Below are 20,419 nucleotides of genomic sequence, written 5' to 3'. Positions count from 1 at the left end.
TTTGTACATTTTTCTACTACTATAGTATCTTAATATATAGTAGTTAATGACTCTTCATTGTTCTTTTTCAGAATTTCCCTAAGTATTTTGGCAAACATTTTTGTTGGCAGCTGTGTTGGAGTTGTTTTATTAAAATAAGCACTGAAATATGACCTGTTTAAAAATAAGGTGTGATCGTTATGAGGCAGGAAAAGCTTTATGCCCAAGGTTAGGTAAGATCTGGGACTAAAAACGATGTGTAGGAAAAGAAGAGCAAGGAGGACCAACAAAGGGGAGAAAGCCAAGGAAATGTTCCAAGTACAAAAAAGATTTTATATAAAACCCAGAAATACCCTGGAATAAAACATGCACTTGAATATCCTAAGTTCTTTAAGCAGCCAGCCAGTGTTGCAGATCAGCATGTATAACCCTGGCTTTTAAGGGCTTGACAAACAGTTCCAAGGTTCTGACCTTAACCTGAAATTCCTTGAACTCTCGGTACCTGTGACCACACACCCAACATTCCTACCCCCAGCATGCACTTTACCAGTCACAAGGAGCCATCGTTAATGAGTGCTCTGGTAAGAAGCATAATTTATAGAGAAGCTAGCAAGTTCTGAGGAAGAGGGAAATTAACACGGACAGCAAACCACTATCTTTGAGCAGCTTGTCCTTCAAGCATGTCGAGATCCAGTCCTTTTAGTTTCACTTCAGTGATCTCCAAAACGGGAACCTGGTGTTTGCCACTATTCCAGGTAACATCTCTCTTTCTGGGGAAAAGATTTTCAGAGGTACTCTAAGGACCTGATTGGTTATTGATTTGTTATTTGGGGAAACTTAACTCATACATTTCAAAGATTTCCTTTAAGGAAGTGTTACCAGGATTGTATTACTACTTATAGTTATTGGTCAAAGCTACAGAAAACAAAATGACCCACGCTATTAGTCTTATTTCTACTTTATTTAGTTCTATTGCTATTGAAGTAAGATGATGCAATGTAATCTTTGCTATGCTGTGAAACATTTTTTTAGAATAAAAATATCATATGATATCAAAATGCTATGGTAGGGCTAATTTAAGACATACTTGTTTACTCTTGCCTGCAACCACACTTGATGCTTGGGAGTTTCCCATTGCTGAACAATGTAGACAGAACCATGGTAGTTTATTTGTTTCCTCTACTCTAGCATCTCACTCAAGAGTAATACCTGCATCTCTGCATATGTGTTACTTGAATGCTAAGTATCTGAATGATTTAGTTCTGAAATAGATTAAGAATTTGCTCCCCATTTCCTGACAGCCCAGAGTCTGACAGCTACTGCCTTGGCTGAGGGGTGGTACTAATGTGATACGGTGTGCTCACTCCTTGCTAGGGTATAGCACACCAGAAGATTAGGAAATGACTTCAAAGTGAAATGCTGGCTTTACTTGTTTATCTGTTCAACTGGATCCCAAATGATTTCATCTAGTCATACATAAACTCTCTTTATGGACAAAATTTGAATGTTCATTTTCCTCCCAGTTAGTATCCAAATCTATTTTCAGCATTCTAGCAAAAGAGAGTACAAGTCATGTTCTGTGCTCATAAATTGTTCATTACCACGCTCTCTGACGGCCAATTCATGGCTCCATCTGTGACTCCACAAATCTCTTTGCCCAGATAAACCTGGTGGAGTAAATATAAGGTGCTGACAAAGATGCGTTTGAGATTAATAATAAGGAAAAAAAGACATCTCCCACAAAATTCCTATGTGTACCATTTTAAATTTTTGTAACTACTTACTTGGTTTTATACTTCTGTGTTATAGACCAGGAAAAGTCACACTTCACTAACCTTATCAACCCATATTTAGGACTATTTATAAAGGACATTTAAAAATGTTTCTGTTGTACACAGGAGGAGTCTCAAGTCAAGGGAAAAACAAACAAAACCTTAAGAAAGGAGCACTTTATTTCCTCTGTGATGTGAGTTACCGTAAACTGTAAAGCTCAACACACAGAACTAAGATAATTGTGTAGCATTGCTCATGCTTTGGGTCTTTTAAAACAAAGCCATGAAGACTATTACTTTTCCCTTCTTCTTTGATAAAGAGAGAAATGTAAATCTCAACAAGAATGTCATGTGCTCTTAAACTGACCTTTGCCTTAAAGCAGGTTAAAGTCACTCCTTCATGCATATAGTTAATACCCAATATTGCTAATGGCATGGACTTCTGTTTTACGTAGAGAACTTGATGTCTGTGTGGGAAATAATAAAATAATTAACCTCCTCCATCTATCTAAAATTTGAAAACAAAGAAAAAAAGCAAGGTGCATAAAAGCTTTTTAGAGCAAGCAAAATCTGCCTATAGAAAAAAAACAAAAAGATTTTTTCATCTATCTATAATTATGTGTAGGATAGAAATCTGGTTTACAATACATATCTCCTGTCACTGCTGAGCTGGAAAATCTACCCAGAGATTGTTTTCGTTTTGTTTTTTCAATTAAAATTCTGTTCGCCTGACAATAGCTGAGTCGGCTGTGAGCATTACTTACAGAAACAAAATTATAAAAACCCACATTGTCTCTAACTGCTGTTGTATTAAAGGATTAGACTGATGAGATGTTTGGATTTTATTTGTTCTAAACATGTGTTTCAGTTGGTGCTCTCGAACCCACCATGTGAAGAAAATGAAATGTAAGTAAATAGCAAGAGACATTTTCAAAATTCAAAGAATAAAAAAAGGGCTCAAGTTTTAAGAAACCCCAAATGAGTTCCAAATGACCATTATAACCATGCAAGAAAAATAAAGGTAAATTGTTTTAAATGCAAATGGCTCGATTTTTCTAAAAGCAGGGGGAAATGCACTTTTATTATGATCAGCTTTGTTAAATAAATAAGGGGCCTAGATAATTTATAGGTATTTTTGCTCACAGCATTCTCCACCTTTGAGGTTTCAGGGTACTTTACATTCATAAAAGAATTATTACATCCTATATGGCTGCATACATACCCATAAATCACATTGGTGATGGGGGGTAGCTTTCCAGATAAATCAGTTTCAAATATAAGCAGACTAATGAAATTTCTAACCTATAGTATGTGTAGCTTTCAAAGTGCAGATATACAGTTGTGGGGGCTAAAAATTTATAATAATAAAAGTGTAATATGTTAATTAGACTGGAAGGCTGAACAGTGGAACAACTGTCCAAACAACCTTCCAGATGACCTTCAGGATGAAGCCAGGGCTGTGAAGGCCGAGCCCCTTGCACGAATTTCATGCATTCGGCCTCTAGTATATATAATACTTTTCCTCCCATCTTCTATGTTTTTCTGAAAGGGCTAACAATTAAATTAATAGAGACAGATTGATAGGAGAAAACCAGAATTTTAATACATGTCCATGGGAAATTGACATAAGCATGAAAATTCCAAATATAATTGGGCAAAATTGGGTGTCAATGTCATTTTTGCAAAGGAGAAAGAAGGGGACTGGATCTTAGATTGCAAAAGTGAGACTGGGCCATTTTCTGGTAACTGAGGAGAGGAAGATTCGAACATACAAGGCAGGTAAGTATTTGCTGGGAAACTCAGAAACAATGGAACACAGGGTATCTAGCTAATTGGACTTTGACTGAAGCCCTCTTATTTATCCTACTTAATTTAAATTAAACTAAGGTTAATATCCTAAGATTCCCTTCTTTGAGTAGGCCTTCCCATCTGAACCTCTTAGAAAGGGAAAAAGTCAAAGGTTGATTCTGAATCTTTTGTTTTTTAAAAAATAGCTTAAAATGAGTATCCCAAAAGGCAAAAGTTTGGTTCCCTTCACAGTCATGTGTCACTTAATGACTGGGATACATTCTGAGTTCTTAAATTTATCAAAGTAATGAGTTTGTAGTTCATCATAGGTCCACAGATTATCAGCAGTGAGAACAGTAATAAAGATCAGTTCTCACTTTTCCCAGATTTCTTTTCTTTTTGGCATCATTATTTCAATTTCACCAAGCATATATAAATATCTGAGCAATAACTTTATCTTAAAAAATGTAACTTTCACTACACTGAAAATCTTACATCTAAAATTTGAGTAATTGGAATATTGTCACAGTTCGGATATTTTTTTAATAACACAAAGAATTTCTGTTTAAAAATTGAACTTGAGAAAGACACAGAAATAATGATGTGGAAGAAAGTACACCAAGTCCGAAGACCCATATTGTAGTTTAAGTTTTTGGGCAGCTAGTGACCTCCCCAATTATTTTTCTACTCTGGGTCTCAGTTGTAAAGTATGTAAAATCCTAAGGGGGAAATAAATTATCCCAAAGGTTCCTGTAGTTCCTCAATTATATGATCACTTTGCATTTCTTCAGCTAACTGCTTCTAGACCATTTTGTTACATATCAGAAAATCCATCAGTAGGTTCACAGATTCAGACAGAGAAAGTGAAATAGGTCAGTTTGCAAAACTGTTAGCACTGGAAAAAATATTGAGTGACTAAAAAAATTAAACCTAGGAAATAAAATGAGGTAGTTAAATTTAGAATCTATAATAATAAAAGCATAATATGCAAATCGACCGAATGGCCAAACAGTGGAACGACCATCTGAGTGACCATCCGGACAACCATGCTATGACACCTATTGGTGCCAGGCCAGCCAAGACAGGTGCGATGCGATTGGCTGGGGGCCTGGCTATTGACCCATGATCACCTTGCAGAGGGAGGCCCAGGCCACTGACCAGCAAGCTGTGGCAGGTGGGCAGGGCCTCCCTCTGTGGGGGTGATTGATCTCAGGGCTCCCAGACTGTGAGAGGGCACAGGCCAGGCTGAGGGACCCCCTCCCCGCCAGTACATTAATTTCATGCACCGGGCCTCTAGTTGACAGTATAATAAGTATATACTCTATTTTTAAATGTAAAGAAAAGAAGCAGAGATTTATATATGGAGGGAAATAAAACAATCCACATTCCTGATCATGAGCTTAGATTTCAAGACTCAAAAACAAGAACCTTCTGTTACTTTATTTGGCTAAATCACCAAGAAAAGTTTCCTGCGTCCATCTCTAAAGTAGGATACTACATTTTAAAAATTTATATATTTCAATGTGATATTTAATTTTTTATGACTACAAAAGTGATGTATGTACATTATAAAAATGTAACCAATATAAAAATATTGAAAAGATAAAGTGCCTCATGACATCCATCTTCAAGTGAAGCAAACATTGTTAGTAATTTGATGTATGTGTATATATAACTATATAATACTTATTTTGTGAAATCATTATATTTGTATTGAAATGTATACAAAGTAGAAATGATACTCTTTATTATTTTACTTATCAAGGCTTTTAACTATAAATATAAATCTACATTTTTGATGAATATATAATATTTCTTTAAAAGGAAGTACCATTATTTTTAAAATCCTCTATTGATGATCACTTGTCTTAGGATGCTGTTTTTAAAAGTCACACTTCAGCTGTCATTTTTCCTAGCCATCTATACCTGTGCATTTGGCAAAATTCTCTAGGTGCAAAACAAACACCCCATGAAACTTATTCTCTGGATGATTGAGTTTTGTCTTAAATATTTGGGGTAGAATTTTTAAGTTGACAATCACATATGTTAAAAAGTCATTTCTGAAGAGTAGTGTGATAAACAGGACACACTTTCTCCTTAGGGAGGCTGTGAGCAATAAATTAGCTGACATTTATGAAAGCTTTCAAGCTGAAAAGTGCCGAGTGTTATTTTAACAAAGGCTGAAGAAAACGTGATTAAGTGCAGCGCCATCTCAGAAGCTTATCAGGCTGTGATGAACAGCCTTCAACTCGTTAATCCCAGAATACTGTAACAGCAGCCCATCTACTGAGGTTGAAAAATGTCCATCAGCAAACATACATTCAAAGCACTATATGTAGCATAGCAAGGGACTCTAGAATGAACAGCACATGTGTCTAAACCTGGGGAGTTATACCTCCTAAAAATCACACTGTGAACCAAAATGTGATCTTTTTAAACTTATCTTAAGAACAATTAAGTTATGCTGAAGCACATAAATGGTTTGACCATCCTGACTCACAGATCAACTTCTAACTCTTTGGTACATGGTGTGTATGGCCACACTCATTCATTTTCCTTTTATCCTAATTTATTTTTCCAACCGGGATTGCAGGGCTGCTATTCTCTACCAAGACATCCAAGGTTAATAGGCACTATGATCTTCCCTGGATAATTTGCATTTTAAAGGACTCCAGGTCTCTGAATAGACAGAATAGTGGAACGGTTATCTCCTAATACCTATCACATGGTAGTCCTGAAAAGTTAGTCACTATCTTCTCAATGTACTACAGTATTTTTAACTCCGGCATCAAACCTGTTACTATGCAATTATCTGTTTTTAAGTATCTGACAGTTTCCACTCACATGTGTCCTCAGCGCCTTGAATGACGTGGACACATGGGAAACATTTACCAATTATGCTGGGGGCCTTACAGTGAGTAAATTATTGTTGGGGAAACAGGTGTAATCAGAAAAAATATTATGGTGCAAAAGAATAGGTTTGGACCACTTAGAGGTCCAACACTAATTGTTCTTTCTTTGTCACTAGGTACGTAAACTATAAAAATCAATACCCAAATGACTGGTATATCTGGTAAGGACATCTTCACTTCTATATATATAAAAGCCTAAGGGACCATTATGATCGAATGACCAGAACAACTGGAATGACCAGTCGACAAGTTGCAGTGATGCACACTGACCACCAGGGGGCAGAAGCTCAATGCAGGAGTTGCCCCCTGGTGGTCAGTGTGCTCCCATAGCCAATCTCCCATGGCCCTTCCCCCAGGCCAGCTTGCCCCCCTGACAGGCTGGCCAACCTCCTGGGGTCACTTCCCCTGCCCGGCTGTCCCCCTGATAGATCTTGATCACCAGCCAGGCCAAGGGACCCCACCCACACACAAATTCATGCACCAGACCTCGAGTTGTTTTATAAAAATCTTTGGTAGTATATACATATTCCTTTTACTAAATAACTGATATGGCACATGAAATCATACCTATTAAGAAAATAATAGAGGTCATATGAATCAATATATGTAGAAACATTACTTTCAGATTGTTGTCCAGTGTTTACTTAAGTGTTTTCTATAAGAGGGAACTTACTATTTCTAAGAATAATAATAATTTTCTCCCTGGTTGAAAATCTTTAAAAGGAAAATTATTCTTCCTTCTCTTGATATCTTCTGAAATGCCTCTTCTACTGATTTTAGTTCTGGCCTTAAAAATCATTCAAAATAAGACTGCTGCCTCTTTTATGAGTTAGACTTTTAGAAATTTTAAAAGTTATTATACCATCCTAAATGTTGACTCTTATATTTTACAAATTAAATATTACCAATTTTCTCCTTTAGGTAGCTCTTCAAAGGCAGAGACCATGTCTTATCTTGTCCATCTTTTCTTTTTAATTATTGACTTCAGAAAGGAGGGGAAAGGAAGAGAGATAGAAACATCAATGATGAGAGAGAATCATTGATCGGTTGCCTCCTGCAAGCCCCCCAACTGGGGATTGAGCTCACAACCCCGGTATGTGCCCAGACTATGAATCTGAACTGTAACCTCCTGGTTCATAGGTCAATACTCAACCACCTAGCCAAGGTCAGCCAGGCTTATCTTGTCAACCTTTGAATACCCAACCCCAACATCTAAAGTCTGTTCATTTGTTTAAATCCTGGTGGAATGAATGGATTTATGGTTGAATGAAAGGACACATGGGTAAGTTGATTGAAGAACCAAGACACTGCCCCCCGAGAACAACCTTCCAAATTTCAAAGAGAAAACAATTCTAATCACCTGGCAAAATCAACCCACTCTGAGCTCAGCTTATATTCCAGGTTCAGTGAAAATGTACAAATGGTGGTGGTGGTGTGGGGAGGGGTTGCTTAAGGAATTCAGCCTCTCACATTGCTTGTAGCCAGTCTTGCTGAGTTCTTGCCCCCTTTTCAGGGTGTAATAGGAGTCTTAAGTTTCCTGCGTGCTCCACCTCAGTCCTCTTCTGATTCTTCTGGCACCAGGTTCTTGCTCCTAATTTTCCTGGTGGCTCTGCTATGCGGAGCAGTGCTCTTCTGCCTTCCCTGCTGGCTGAGGAGATGCGGGATCGGTTCCTCAAGACGCACCGTGGCTGTTTTTGCTGTCGGCGACTTGGACCCTGTTTATGGTAGGCTCTCTGCACATTTCTGGCCTTGGTCTTTGAAACCTTATGATTTTGTGGTGAATTAGAAATCTAATCTCTGAAAATCAGATTTGTGAACTTACAAGACATAGTTTATCGAAGATTGAAAGGCATGCATTGGGGAGAGAGTCTAAGTGAGAAAACTTCAGAAGAAGGGAGACCCCCAATAGAAAAAATCACGTGTCTTAAGAAAATGATTTATAGTTAAGTATGGGGATAGAACCTAAATATTTTGCTCAGTTGACATGAAGAAAAGAGGAGCTATACAAGGTTGGTCACTTCAAGTGAGTGTAGGGTTTAAGGTGCAGAGAAGTATTTCTGAGTTTTTTATCAGTTGATACTACCCTGTGTTCATAGTCTCATTTACTAAACTCTCTATACCTCACTTACCTACAGTAACATTGAACCACACTTTTCAGATTGCTGCCAATGCAGAATCTGAAAATTTGGAATTGGCAGGGGAGTATAAATATTCATATTTTTTCTTCCCAGACACATTGGCAGCATCCTGATCCTGCCTTCTTCCACCCCTGCCCCTCAAACCAAACCCTTTCTATTATTGTCCAGTCTTCAGTAGGAGGTAAGCAATGGAGAAAAATGAGGTCAGAGAGTCATTGTTAATGCCAGGCCTTGTCCTCACCCAGAACATCTGTTCCGAGACCTTCCCTCTGAATCACAGCACTGTATACCTCAATTGCCTCTAGAGTGCTTAGTAGAGATTGACAACTGCACTTCAGAAACTTGGGCCAGATGAGATTTCCCATAGAGAGCGTAGGGCATGTCCTGGAAAAACTAAAAGCAAAATAAAAAGTGGGATGTGAATAAAATAAAATGTTTTAATATCAAAATTCATTACTGTAAGGTTTGGTGATTATATTCACTATTGACTTTTTTTAAGTCATTACTTACCCAGGGAAACAGTGTCAATCTGAGAAATGGGTGTTTGGAGAAATAATTAAAATCTCCAATGAAAATAGTTCTTTCTCCTAAACTTAAAATTACTGTCCTCTGAGCACAGAGGAAAATAGGGTCACTGACCTTTTAACAAAATACATGAATCAAAGGGGTCAACACAATTATTTTGGTCTTATTTTCTTTATTTAACTAGAGGTATTCAATAAACAAATACAGTTATGTTCCTTTCAACTTAATTGAGTTTCTAAAGAGGAGAATTCCCCCTGGTCCTCTTAGCCCTGCCGTTACTCTAAGGAAGACTTTTCTAGACTTCCTGGAATCTTTAAATTATATATATATATATATATATATATATATATATATATATATATATGTACATATATATATTTAATTTGAGTAAGTTACCCACTTATATTGTTATAATTTTAAGACAATCTATGTGCCACGGTTATATGTTATATCCCAATTTATCTAATGTTTTCACATTTCCTGGATGGTGATACATATGCATGCTTTTGAATTTACTTGAACTTGTCTGAGCAGGTATGACTGAGAGAAGGGATCAAGGCTGATATGCTTCTTCAGAAATCTGCATGTAAGAGCACTGAGTGCAGGGCATTAGCATCACATTCTCTATAGTATCCTGAAGTCATTATGAACAGGAAAGAAAATACTTGGGGAAAATTGTTTTGTTTTCTTTAAATAACATAGTCCCAATTTAATTCACATCTACCAAGTGTTAGGCAGTAGGTCAAGGACTTCTCAGAGATTATCTCTAGTTCCTAAAAACGGCTTGGAAAAGTGGCTATTACTTCTCCCAGAGGATGTTATCTACTTTTCTCACTCTATTGAATAAATGCACCACATAGATCTTTGCTGTAAGTCAACTAATCGACTTCAACTTACCCAGAATTAAGGTTAGGAAGCTAAACAAAATATGGGCAGGCACTCGTGGTTTAGCCACCTACATTAAGTACAACCTATATCCTGTGTCTCCAGATGTTTCCATATTGCAATTCCTTAATGATAGAGATTGCTCTCCAGAGTCCTCATTCCCTTCCTTATTCTCTCCATTCCTCATTAGTTCCACAGGTATAGCTCTGCATCTTACTTTGATCAGGAACAATTAATCTCTCCTCAGCTTAATCTGCATTACAAAGTTCACTTTTACTGATTTCCATCTTAGGAGACGCAGTTTCAGTTGCCCCTCCCTATTAATTCTTTCCTTCACCTACACTAGGTTGGATATTAGGTTGTTCCATCCATTGACCATCTCCCATCCTATCCTCTGGATGCTCAGCAGGTCTGTACAGGCCATGAACAGTCATTCACTTAGCCTTTGATGTGGATGTGACTCCCCGAGTTGTGCTTCTTGGCCTTTTTAGTTCTCCTTTCTAAAACAAAATATAAAAGAGTAATTTAGGAAGTGGTATTCTCTGTGATCTCTAGTCACATCTTCTTAAGTAGCAATTTTTGGAAGTAAATTCTAGGGAGTCAATATTTTAAGTCTACCAGACCTGAGGCCCTGAACCTAACTGTCCCCTGTACCTGGGCCCCTGAGCATTAAAGAGAAAAAAACAACATGATATAGAAAAATGTTAGTCACATGCAAACAAGTGGTTAGAATAAGATGGAGACATTGTAGAAAATAGGCCTACCTTTCATCTACCTTTCATCTAGCGCCAATACTCCACCTTTGTGTGGAAATTACCTAAAAATCGGTACAGCGGTCTGGTAGTCTGAAACCCAGACCCACACTGGATTTCCTTTCCCTACTGTATCCTCACTATGCTTTCACTTCTCTAAACAAATGATTCTTCCTACCTAGTATTTCCACAGAAGGAGCTATTTTCCAAAAGGGAAGTGAGGAAACCACTACCAGGATCTTTGTATGGTTAAAGAGGGAGGGAAGGGCCCAAACCACAGCTTCTACCTCCACAACCCACACAAACTATGTGCTCACAGCTTGGAGTTGAGTGCCGTTGCTGTTGGTTTTATATGCTCACTCTTCAGGATATGGGGTGCACTTCAGGATATGGGGTGCACTTCTGATTCTTCCTCATAGCCTCTGTTCAGAATTGGGGTGGAATGAGAACTCATTGGAGGACACTGGTGACATGTTAGAATATGAAATAAGGGTGTCTGGACTTCCTGTCACCCCTGCAGCACAAAGGGCATAATAGATTGTTCCCTCTGACTACAGAATGTAGAAAGTGGGTCATTTAAAACATCTTAATGGAGAGACTAGATTTGCTATATTCGCCTTGCGTTCCTCCTAGACCTTTATTTTATTTTCCAGAACTCATTTCATGTTATTATCACTATTTGCTGAATATATTAGTTGAAATAGCTCTGCTCTTCTGACCTGTGATTGAGAGGTTTGACTCTCAGGATCCCATGGAAGTTGCCTCAACTGAATAGAGCCAAGAGGATAATTTTGACTGATTATTAGAGGCTGGAGTGGACTGAACTTTACTGATTTAAGTACATAAAATAGGAATGTTCTCTCACTAGCAGTTCCTGACAGTATTACATGGCTCAGGTTGCCAATTATCTTGATTAGAAATATTAAAGAGAGAGAGGAAAACACTTGGTTTGGGAACCTCATCAAAGGTGTTTAAGGAAGGCCTTATAGCCCAGCCCATCTGAATGTCGGATGAGGTTTTTGTCTGGGAAAGGTCCTTGGAAATCTCAGCAAACACCCTGCCCCCAATAGCATCTCCTGGGCCAATAGTCATATATTTTCACAGTTCTCTGCTGATCTGGTGCTCAGATCTCTCAGTTTTTCTTCCCCTCTCGTAGGGTCTATGTTTCCAAGTCTGTAATATGTAATGACTAAGCTCTTTATGCCCCGATAAGGGAAAATTAATCTATCTGATACCGGAGGGTAAGAAGAAAAAGGAGGCATTGTTAGAGAAAGAAGAGGAAGAGAAAGACCAGAAGAAAGAGGAGAAGAGATGATGAAAAGTAAGAGGAAAAGGAACCTATAGTTTGGAGTTGAAGATACTTTAAGGACTGACATGAAAACGTGTTTATTTTATGTAATCCCTAAAATCATGTTATTTTGCTCTGCTTCAGGCCCAACTCTTCTTCCTGACTTGGCCCCAAGATCTCCTAGTTAGACCCTTTTCCCCTTATTATCCTTCCTCCACCCCCAACACCTCTGATCCTGTTTCTTATTCCCACTCTTTTATAATCTCAGAAAGGACCCATTCACTGCCCTTATGTCTTCTTGAATAAGGTAAATCCATGCAGTAATCTGAGACCTTCTTGCTCTCCTCTTTCAACCATCAGAGACTAACAATTCAAGTATAATTCAGGTTTGTGATTTTAAGCACCTGTGTCAGCAGTAAAAATAATGTAGTGTTTCACTGTTGTTGTTTTGTAATCTCATTATTTTACCTATGTTAATGAAGCTTCTGGAATCCCTCCTTCCTGATAATTCAACACAATACACAGATTTACAACCCATTGTTTGCCCCACACTCCTCCGCAAATGTGTAAATCTAGAGTGAGAACTCATATTGGGCCATGGAAAATGATTTTTTTAAAGGAATGTATCAATTTAGTAAAGGTGGAGATACAAGAAGAGAAAATTAAAATTCTCACACAACCCTTTCTATCCCAAATTTCTATCATTTGTGATCAATACTCCCCACTTTGTAAGACCAAGGACTATATAACAAGGAGAATAGGTAGAGTTCTGGGGGCACCTACATGGGGGGAAAAAGAAAACAAAAATGTTTTGGGTTTCTTAGATTAATTGTTTGGTATATTTTTTAAATTCATGTTTGAAAAAATAAGTAATGACAAAGGAGTCATTAAAAGGAGTTTTAAAATTTATTATAAGCAAGTGTTTTCATAATTCACTGAAAATGTGAATAATAGTATGTTTCCATTTAAAATAAGGTTATGAAGTTGCATAAAAGCCCTTATTTATAAAGTAATGCTGCCGTCAGCTGGGTACATGAGTAGGGGGTGCCCTCCGATGTTTGTGGAGCTCTGGGGGCACAGCTGAAATAAGCATTTTTAGAAGCCCTCACGAGATGATTAAGAGGTAGAAGATTTTTAGTCATATAGTTACATCCCTTGGTTTGAAATGTCCCATTTCCCTCAAGCCAGTCCTGAAAGAGAGGTAGTTGGGGGTTCAGCAGAGCCAGTGCCCAGATTTTCTGTTCCATGTTGCAGTCAGGTGCGGTTCGGCATTCAGGCCAGATTAAATTTAGTTCATGTGTAAAGCCCAACATTCATGGCTTGCACCGTTTGAGCGCAAGGGAGCACAACTCCTTCCTCCTCTTCCCCCTCCCCCTCTAGCATGAGTCCCTAAAGGGGAGGCATGAGAGAGAGAGAGTGACTTTCCTTTCTTTGGAAGTGTATATATTTAGATTTTGCAAGCTTGCTGTGGCCACCACCATCCTGGCCAATTACCTATTCCTAGGTGTGATTGATGGGCAAGTATTTTATTAGGTCCCTCAGACTTTTACTGGGCTTGTGTCTAAACTGCCTTTGTCTAGTCCAGGGGTGGGCAACCTTTTTGTGAGTGCGTGCCAAAACCAGCAAAATCTCTGACTCAAAATTCTTCTGCGTGCCAACCCTAATTTTTTGAGAACATGTTATGCCTACTTGATATCTCTTAAGGTGTACGTATGTGAAGAACCTTGAAGAAATAATAAAATTCATTCGAGTGACAAAAACACAGTATTTGATGATGAAAAATACATTTATTTTTTAATGTATACATGTACATTGATAGTCCAACAGAAAACTTTATGACTCCATTTGATATTATCAGTGGGACTTTTGTTGCTGCATCACTGATGACATAGATTTTACATCAGGTTTATATTTCGTGACCTTCAGAGATATATGCACGAGCTACTACTTTCATCCGTCAGGCTACTCCTATTACGAGACTTAATCAAATTCATCACTGAGAACAAAGATTCACAAGCATATGTGGATGAAACCAAAACACTGATCGGATCTAGGAAGGCAGGGAGAGTTAAGGCAGAAGCATAGAAATTGCTCTTCCCCTCTCTTGTCAATTCATGTCTATGGTCTTTAAGGTAACTTGTTATGTAAAATTATTTATCTAAGATGAACCTACGCAGAATTTATCTGAAAAATAAAGAAGTCGATATTAACAAAAAAATTGTAAATGGAAGATTATAAGAGAGGGTTTCGCGTGCCAGCAAAAGTTACTGGCGTGCCATGTTTGGCACATGTGCCAGGGGTTGCCCACCCCTGGTCTAGTCCCTTCCCTCATGGATCAGACTTAGTGTTAAATGTAGCTTTTAACAATGCTGCATAAATGGCATGCCTATATCTAGTCTTCCCTTTTACTCCTTTTTCTGTTAAATGTTAACCAGGTTATTACAATGGCATCAGTAAGTCAGTTAAAGATAATAAAGAGAACAAAATGTGGGGTTTGGGAGGTGAGAGAGGGATGAAGAGTATGAGGCAGAAAAACAATCTAAGTGTTTGTTAGAAAAGAGAATTTGAGAGACTAAGAGAAGGCTCCCTGCCATTGTCTTTCCGTGCTTTTAAACAAAAAATAATAAGTTACTATAAAATCTGCATTGAACTCTTTCTATTTCATGTGTATTCAGAGCTGGGTCCTTCAGCCCTGACAGCAGCAAGCAGGTCCCCTGTCTTCCTGAGAAGACCTAGAGGTGAGAACCTTCTGAGGCCCCTACTGGGGACACTCATTTTGGCTTAGCTTCTCAGATCTGATTTCCCTGATGATGCTTTCAACTATCCAATTACCCTGACCCCATTTCTTCTGCTATTTCAGAGATAATCTTTCCTTTTTCTTATTTCAAGGCAAATAGAAATACCAGTCTTCCAGCAGCCATTAAATGTGAATGCTTCAAGTTGAGGAGGGGAAGGAGGATAGGAGAGAGACAGAAAAGAGCAGGTCTTACACTGTGCTCCCTTCTTCCCCCATCACACCCAGGATTCCATCTTGTGTTAGGATCCTCTTTTAAATGTCACTTCCCTATACTTTATGCTCTACATGTAAATATTCTGTGACTCCTTTAGGTAAAGAAAGAGAGTATTTTATTTACACACTTTCATGGACAGGCATGATAATAGTTACCGCTCACATTTATTGAGCATTTACCATGTATCATGCTCTGTGGTAACAACTGATATCTCCAATTTCATTTCTTTCCTCCTATACCTCTATGAGGGGCTCACTATCATTCTGAACCTTCTAAAGATGATAGAACAAAGGTGCTTAGAGATTAAGTAACACAGTAGATGAAAGAACTGTGATTGGAATTCAGGCATTCTTAGCTACCCCCATATAAAAGAACAGGATGAGATAGAGAAGGGAAAAGATTAAAAAAAAAAAGAAAGACGTCGAAAGGGCAAATTAACATAAGCCAAGTTCATGGGAGTGATTATTAATTGTGTGGGAAATCTGAAATCTGCCTACAAAAACTCAACAGTGAGTGTATTGGTTTACACACTTAAACAACAGACTCTAATACCTTCACCAACAGTTCTGTTAAAACCATAGGATTTTTAACTTTTTTTAAATCTTCACCAGGTACTATTTTTTCCATTTATTTTTTTTTAGAGAAAGTGGAAGGGAGGGAAGAGGGGGAGAGTGAGAAAGAGAGAGAAGGAGAGAAACATTATGTGCGAGAGACACATGGATTGGTTGCCTCCTGCACACGCCCAGACCGGACGCAGGGATTGAACCTGCAACCAAGGAACATGCCTTTAACCAAGAATTGAATCCACAAGCCTGCAGTCTGCGGGCAGATTCTCTAACCACTGAGCAACCGGCCAGGCAGGAATTTTTAACTTTTAACTCAGATTCTTAATTTGTCCAAAGATAAAAATAATGTCTGCTCCCCTCCCAATCATGTGATTTTATACATAAACATGATATGAAACAAATTGAAAACGGATATGTTTGACTTTATGAAAGCTCTGAATACATTGTCTTAGTTGTTTATTAATTGTTTATCAAATGATTGTCTTGTGGTTTTCATAGCAAGTTTGAGAGCAACAGACAAATCTGTAGTAAGGAGGTAACAGTAAAACTTTCCTACCACAGAGGGCAATGGTCGATATCCTGTTACCTGGAGCCCAGTATTGATAGTGTTAGTGATGGAAACCCATTTGAGCTGATAATTGTGTCAGGTCAGTCTGATTGAGGACTCCAGCAGAATGATAGCTAAGTTACCATTGACTTTGTATTGAACACTCCAGGAGCATTCACCTGGAGAATGGGCAGGGCTCAGTACAAGTATCCACAATGGAGGGAAGTGCTGGGACAAGTGTACTTTATCAATGTTAACTGTTTTATCAAGTCCCTCACACTTAGCTGACATCACCCTAAACTTCCTAACTGCAAAAGACTAATGCCACAAAATTTTTCATTGAATAATTTCTGTTATAACGTTAATAATGATAATGATTAAAACATTATTTGACCATTAAAATGGGATAGATTGGAAAATGATATTGTAAATAAAAGGAAATATGCACATTTGTAACATAGTATAGTTCTTAATGTGTACTAATAATATTAGTATTTATACTAATAGTAATGATAATTAAACATTAATGAGTAATTACTGTGCACCAGGCTTTGTTTTATATACTTTACACTTATTTAGCCTTGCTTTTATAGATGTAAATACCATCATTATTCTTTTACTACATAAAAGAAAACTGAGAAACAGAAAGATTATATAATCACCTAGAAGTAGATTAATCTTAAATAAATAACTCCTTTAAAAGAATGCTGAACCAGGAGGTAAGACATATTCTAAATATAACTCTACCTTTACATATTGTATTAATATTTGAGTTTTTATGCTTTGCTCTGCAAACCAGTGAGATACAAAATAAAGCAAATATAAATATATGAAGATCCATGATTCTAAATAAATGTTATTCATTACAAAATAGCAATTTTGAGCAATCTACTTATTGATTCCTATGATGCAGCTATTGCCTAATATATAACTACTCTAAATTGTTTTCATGATAGTGGCATGGTAAAAGGAATCTCCTCCATGGCATCAAATCTTAATCCTTTAAGGAAGAGGTCAGCAAACGCAATTAAGGGCCAGATAGGAGCTATGTTTAACTTTGCAGGCCATAGAGTTTCTGTGGGACTATTTACCTCTGCCACCATGATGCAAAAAAACAGCCACAGAGAAGCTATAAATGAATGGGTATGGCTGTAACACAATTAAATTTAATTTACAAAAGCAGGCAAAGAATTTGACTGTTTAGGTAAAGAGCATAGTTTCTTCTTTAAAGGTGAATTTAAAGGTTGTTACTATTGTTTGGGGGAGAAGCAATCAAATGACTCCCAGACAGGTAAAGGCCCATATGAAAAAATAAAAGGAAAGGATATGAAGAAAGAAATGGTTATAAGATATTACTATTGATTTCTTGTGGCTCCAAAAGTCTCTCAGGAAAATACTAATAGAAGATTTGCTAAAGAGCTATTCATAAGTGCATGGTCTCTTGAGGTGATCAGTTTGAGGATGAAAATGCTTGTTTTTGCTATATAATAGCGCTGTAGTATGCATAACCTAAAAGTGAAGAACTTGGACTTCAAAATTTAAAATGTAAGAATGCTTCTTCCTCATTGTGTGGTAAACTTCAATTGCAGACTTTTCACAACTTAACATTCTTACTATTTATCATAAAGAAAATTTTAAAGTAATTATACTAGTTGTGATTTTCAGAACATAAATATAAAATAATGAAGTTTAGATGTAATATTTTAATGTTTCTAGTGAGATTTGTGTTTCCCATGATGGGAGCATTAGTTAAACTGCCATTACCAGATGGAGGCATCTTGTCTTCTGTCCCACCAAAAATGCTATTTCTTCTAGTTTCAGCTGCTGAATTGTAAACGCTTTTTGATGGTGGTGTACAGTATTCCCCTCTTATCTGCAAGACCCCCAGTCGATGTCAGAAGCTGTGGACAGTACCTAATAAATATACTATCTATCCTATGTTTTTCTATATACATAAAAACCTATGATAAAGTTTAATGTATAAATTAGACACAGAAAGAGATTAACAATAATAATAAAATAAAACGATTATAACATTATACTCTAATAGTGGATGGCTTTGGAGACATAATTAAGTGAAGTAAGAATGATTTGAGCAAAAGCACTGCGATACCTTCACAGCACGATAACCAAGAAGGCTACTTGGTGACTCATGGGCAGGCAGCACATCCAACAAGAATACGCAGGACAAAGAGGCTTTACATCTGGGTGGGCCTGAGCAAGGTGGATCAAGATTTCATCACTTTGCTCAGAACAGCATGCAATTTAAAATGTGTGAATAATTTGTTTCTGAAATTCTTCATTTAATAGTTTTGGACCATGGATGACCTCGGGAAACTGAAACTGCAGAAAACAAGCCACTAAAAAGGGGCAGCTACTGTCATCAGTTCCTGAGAGCGCATTCTCTCGCTATAGTGACTCAGATGATTGCATATTTCCCCCCAAGTGTACAAATAATTTTCTGCTGCTCCAGTGATTCAAGAAATGTCAGATTTTACTAGGCACTTCATGTACATCTGTTTTATGCTGAGTAGAAAACTTACAAATCCCCATCTTTCTCTTTCCAGGGACGGAAGCAGCTGTGAATCCAGCTGTTGGAATTCACCTTCCAACTCAAAACCCTGCACTGTATCATGTTTCAGGTTTCAACACTTCAGGAGCACCTCCTCCATATGAAGAAATTCTGAAATCAAGCCAACTTTAGCTATGGATCATCAATTGAAGAGATTAGAAATATTTTTAAGACCAAAACATCAAAATTAGGGACAATTTTTCTCATTTGGTGGGAATTCCCAGAGATCAATTAATATAGCCTTGGAAAGGACAAATAGACAAAACAATGAATGTAGAGAGAAAATTTTGGTCAGGAACATATGTTAGTAGTATATTAGTGGACTCAATGGATAACTGCTGTTACATTTTTTTTGCTATATCTCTAAGTTAATGTTTCTCCATTAATACTCATAGACAGTAATTAATACGCAGTGATCTCAATTAAGTTTAGGATTCCACTCTAGTACACATCGCAGCTTTCTCTGCCTAAATATTTCTGTTTTAATCTGATCTCTCTCCTAGTATGGAGTCAATAAAAATTGTCATAATTTAACAATGACTCAAACAGATATTCAGACACATCCAGAGCCAGAATCAGGGAAAAACAAAAAGTTGGAATAAATCCTCAAAAACGGTTAAGCTATGAATAATACAAATGATTAATATTGAGTTTTAAAATGGGTGTTATTCATATTGACAATCTAGGCAGAGGGAAAAATATGTGAAGGAAGGTGGCTGAAAATAATGAGAAAGCTAAACCCTAACCTCCAATTGTGGGAAGTCAATGAATAATATCTAAAATTAAAACAAAAATCAAGAATTAATGAAAAGTACATCATTTGGAAATTAGATTGAAAATATCTGAAGCAAAACACTCAAAAGTTGAGAATAACTCCCTGAAGAAATCAGCTTTAGAGATAATGTTATGTGGGATTAGGTGGAGCAGAATAATGCTGTGTGTGTGTGTATGTGTGTGTGTGTGTGTGTTTATAACAGGCCTACAGTACTATTTGACTTTTAAAACTAAATGCATGTATTACTTTAATTAAAAAGAAATATAAAATTAAACAAATAAATTTTGACAAAGTGATAGCTTACAATTGAAGACAAACAGGAAATCATGCTATATGGAAGAATAAAATGTTAAATGTAAATGTGTTTAAGTAATGGGACTACAGGTGATTTAATATTTTATTTATTTTCCGAATTTTTGTTCATATCCTATAAGTTGTGTATGTTAAAATCCATTTCAGAACAGTTTGGGGTTATAATTAACACCTATAAAAGTGTAAGCACATCTGGAAATGGGACTAATGATTCAGCAGCTGTAATTGTCAGAAGTTAGTGCAAGCCCGGGTTGAAGTGACCGGAATTTAGTTTTAAGACAGTTGCATTTACATGTCAGAGCAAGTCTAAGCAAACTACATGTTTGGCCTCTGGTTGCTTGGTTTATTTATCCAGGTGAGGAAGGAAGTGTGGGGACAGGGTTTAAGCAGGTGGATAGGGCTGGTAGAAAAAAGACTTTGCTTTCATAGAAACTTTTTTTACAAAGATCTCTTATTAAGTACCACAGGTTACATTTATTTTTTCAAATATATTTTTATTGATTTCAGAGAGGAAGGAAGAGTGAGAGAGAGATAGAAACATCAATGATGAGAGAGAATCATTGATTGGCTGCCTCCTGCAAGCCCCCCACTGGGGAT

The 20,419-nt window shown here is 37.2% G+C and overlaps 1 protein-coding gene across 1 annotated transcript; it reads left to right on the top strand.

Moving 5' to 3' along the window:
* The first annotated feature begins 508 nt into the window (after positions 1-508).
* Positions 509-19,763, top strand: TMEM207 (transmembrane protein 207). The gene is made up of 5 exons (XM_081087029.1): positions 509-734; positions 2,620-2,657; positions 6,568-6,612; positions 8,033-8,175; positions 18,731-19,763. Exons 1-5 carry the CDS (start codon positions 660-662, stop codon positions 18,865-18,867), a joined length of 438 nt encoding a protein of 145 aa, XP_080943155.1. The 5' UTR covers positions 509-659; the 3' UTR covers positions 18,868-19,763.
* Positions 19,764-20,419: the final 656 nt, after the last annotated feature.

This window comes from Myotis nattereri, assembly GCF_964212035.1.
Source record: "Myotis nattereri genome assembly, chromosome: 3".
Taxonomy (NCBI): domain Eukaryota; kingdom Metazoa; phylum Chordata; class Mammalia; order Chiroptera; family Vespertilionidae; genus Myotis; species Myotis nattereri.
The sequence above is the reverse complement of the archived record's forward strand: the minus strand, read 5'-3'. Positions and strand labels throughout refer to the sequence as shown.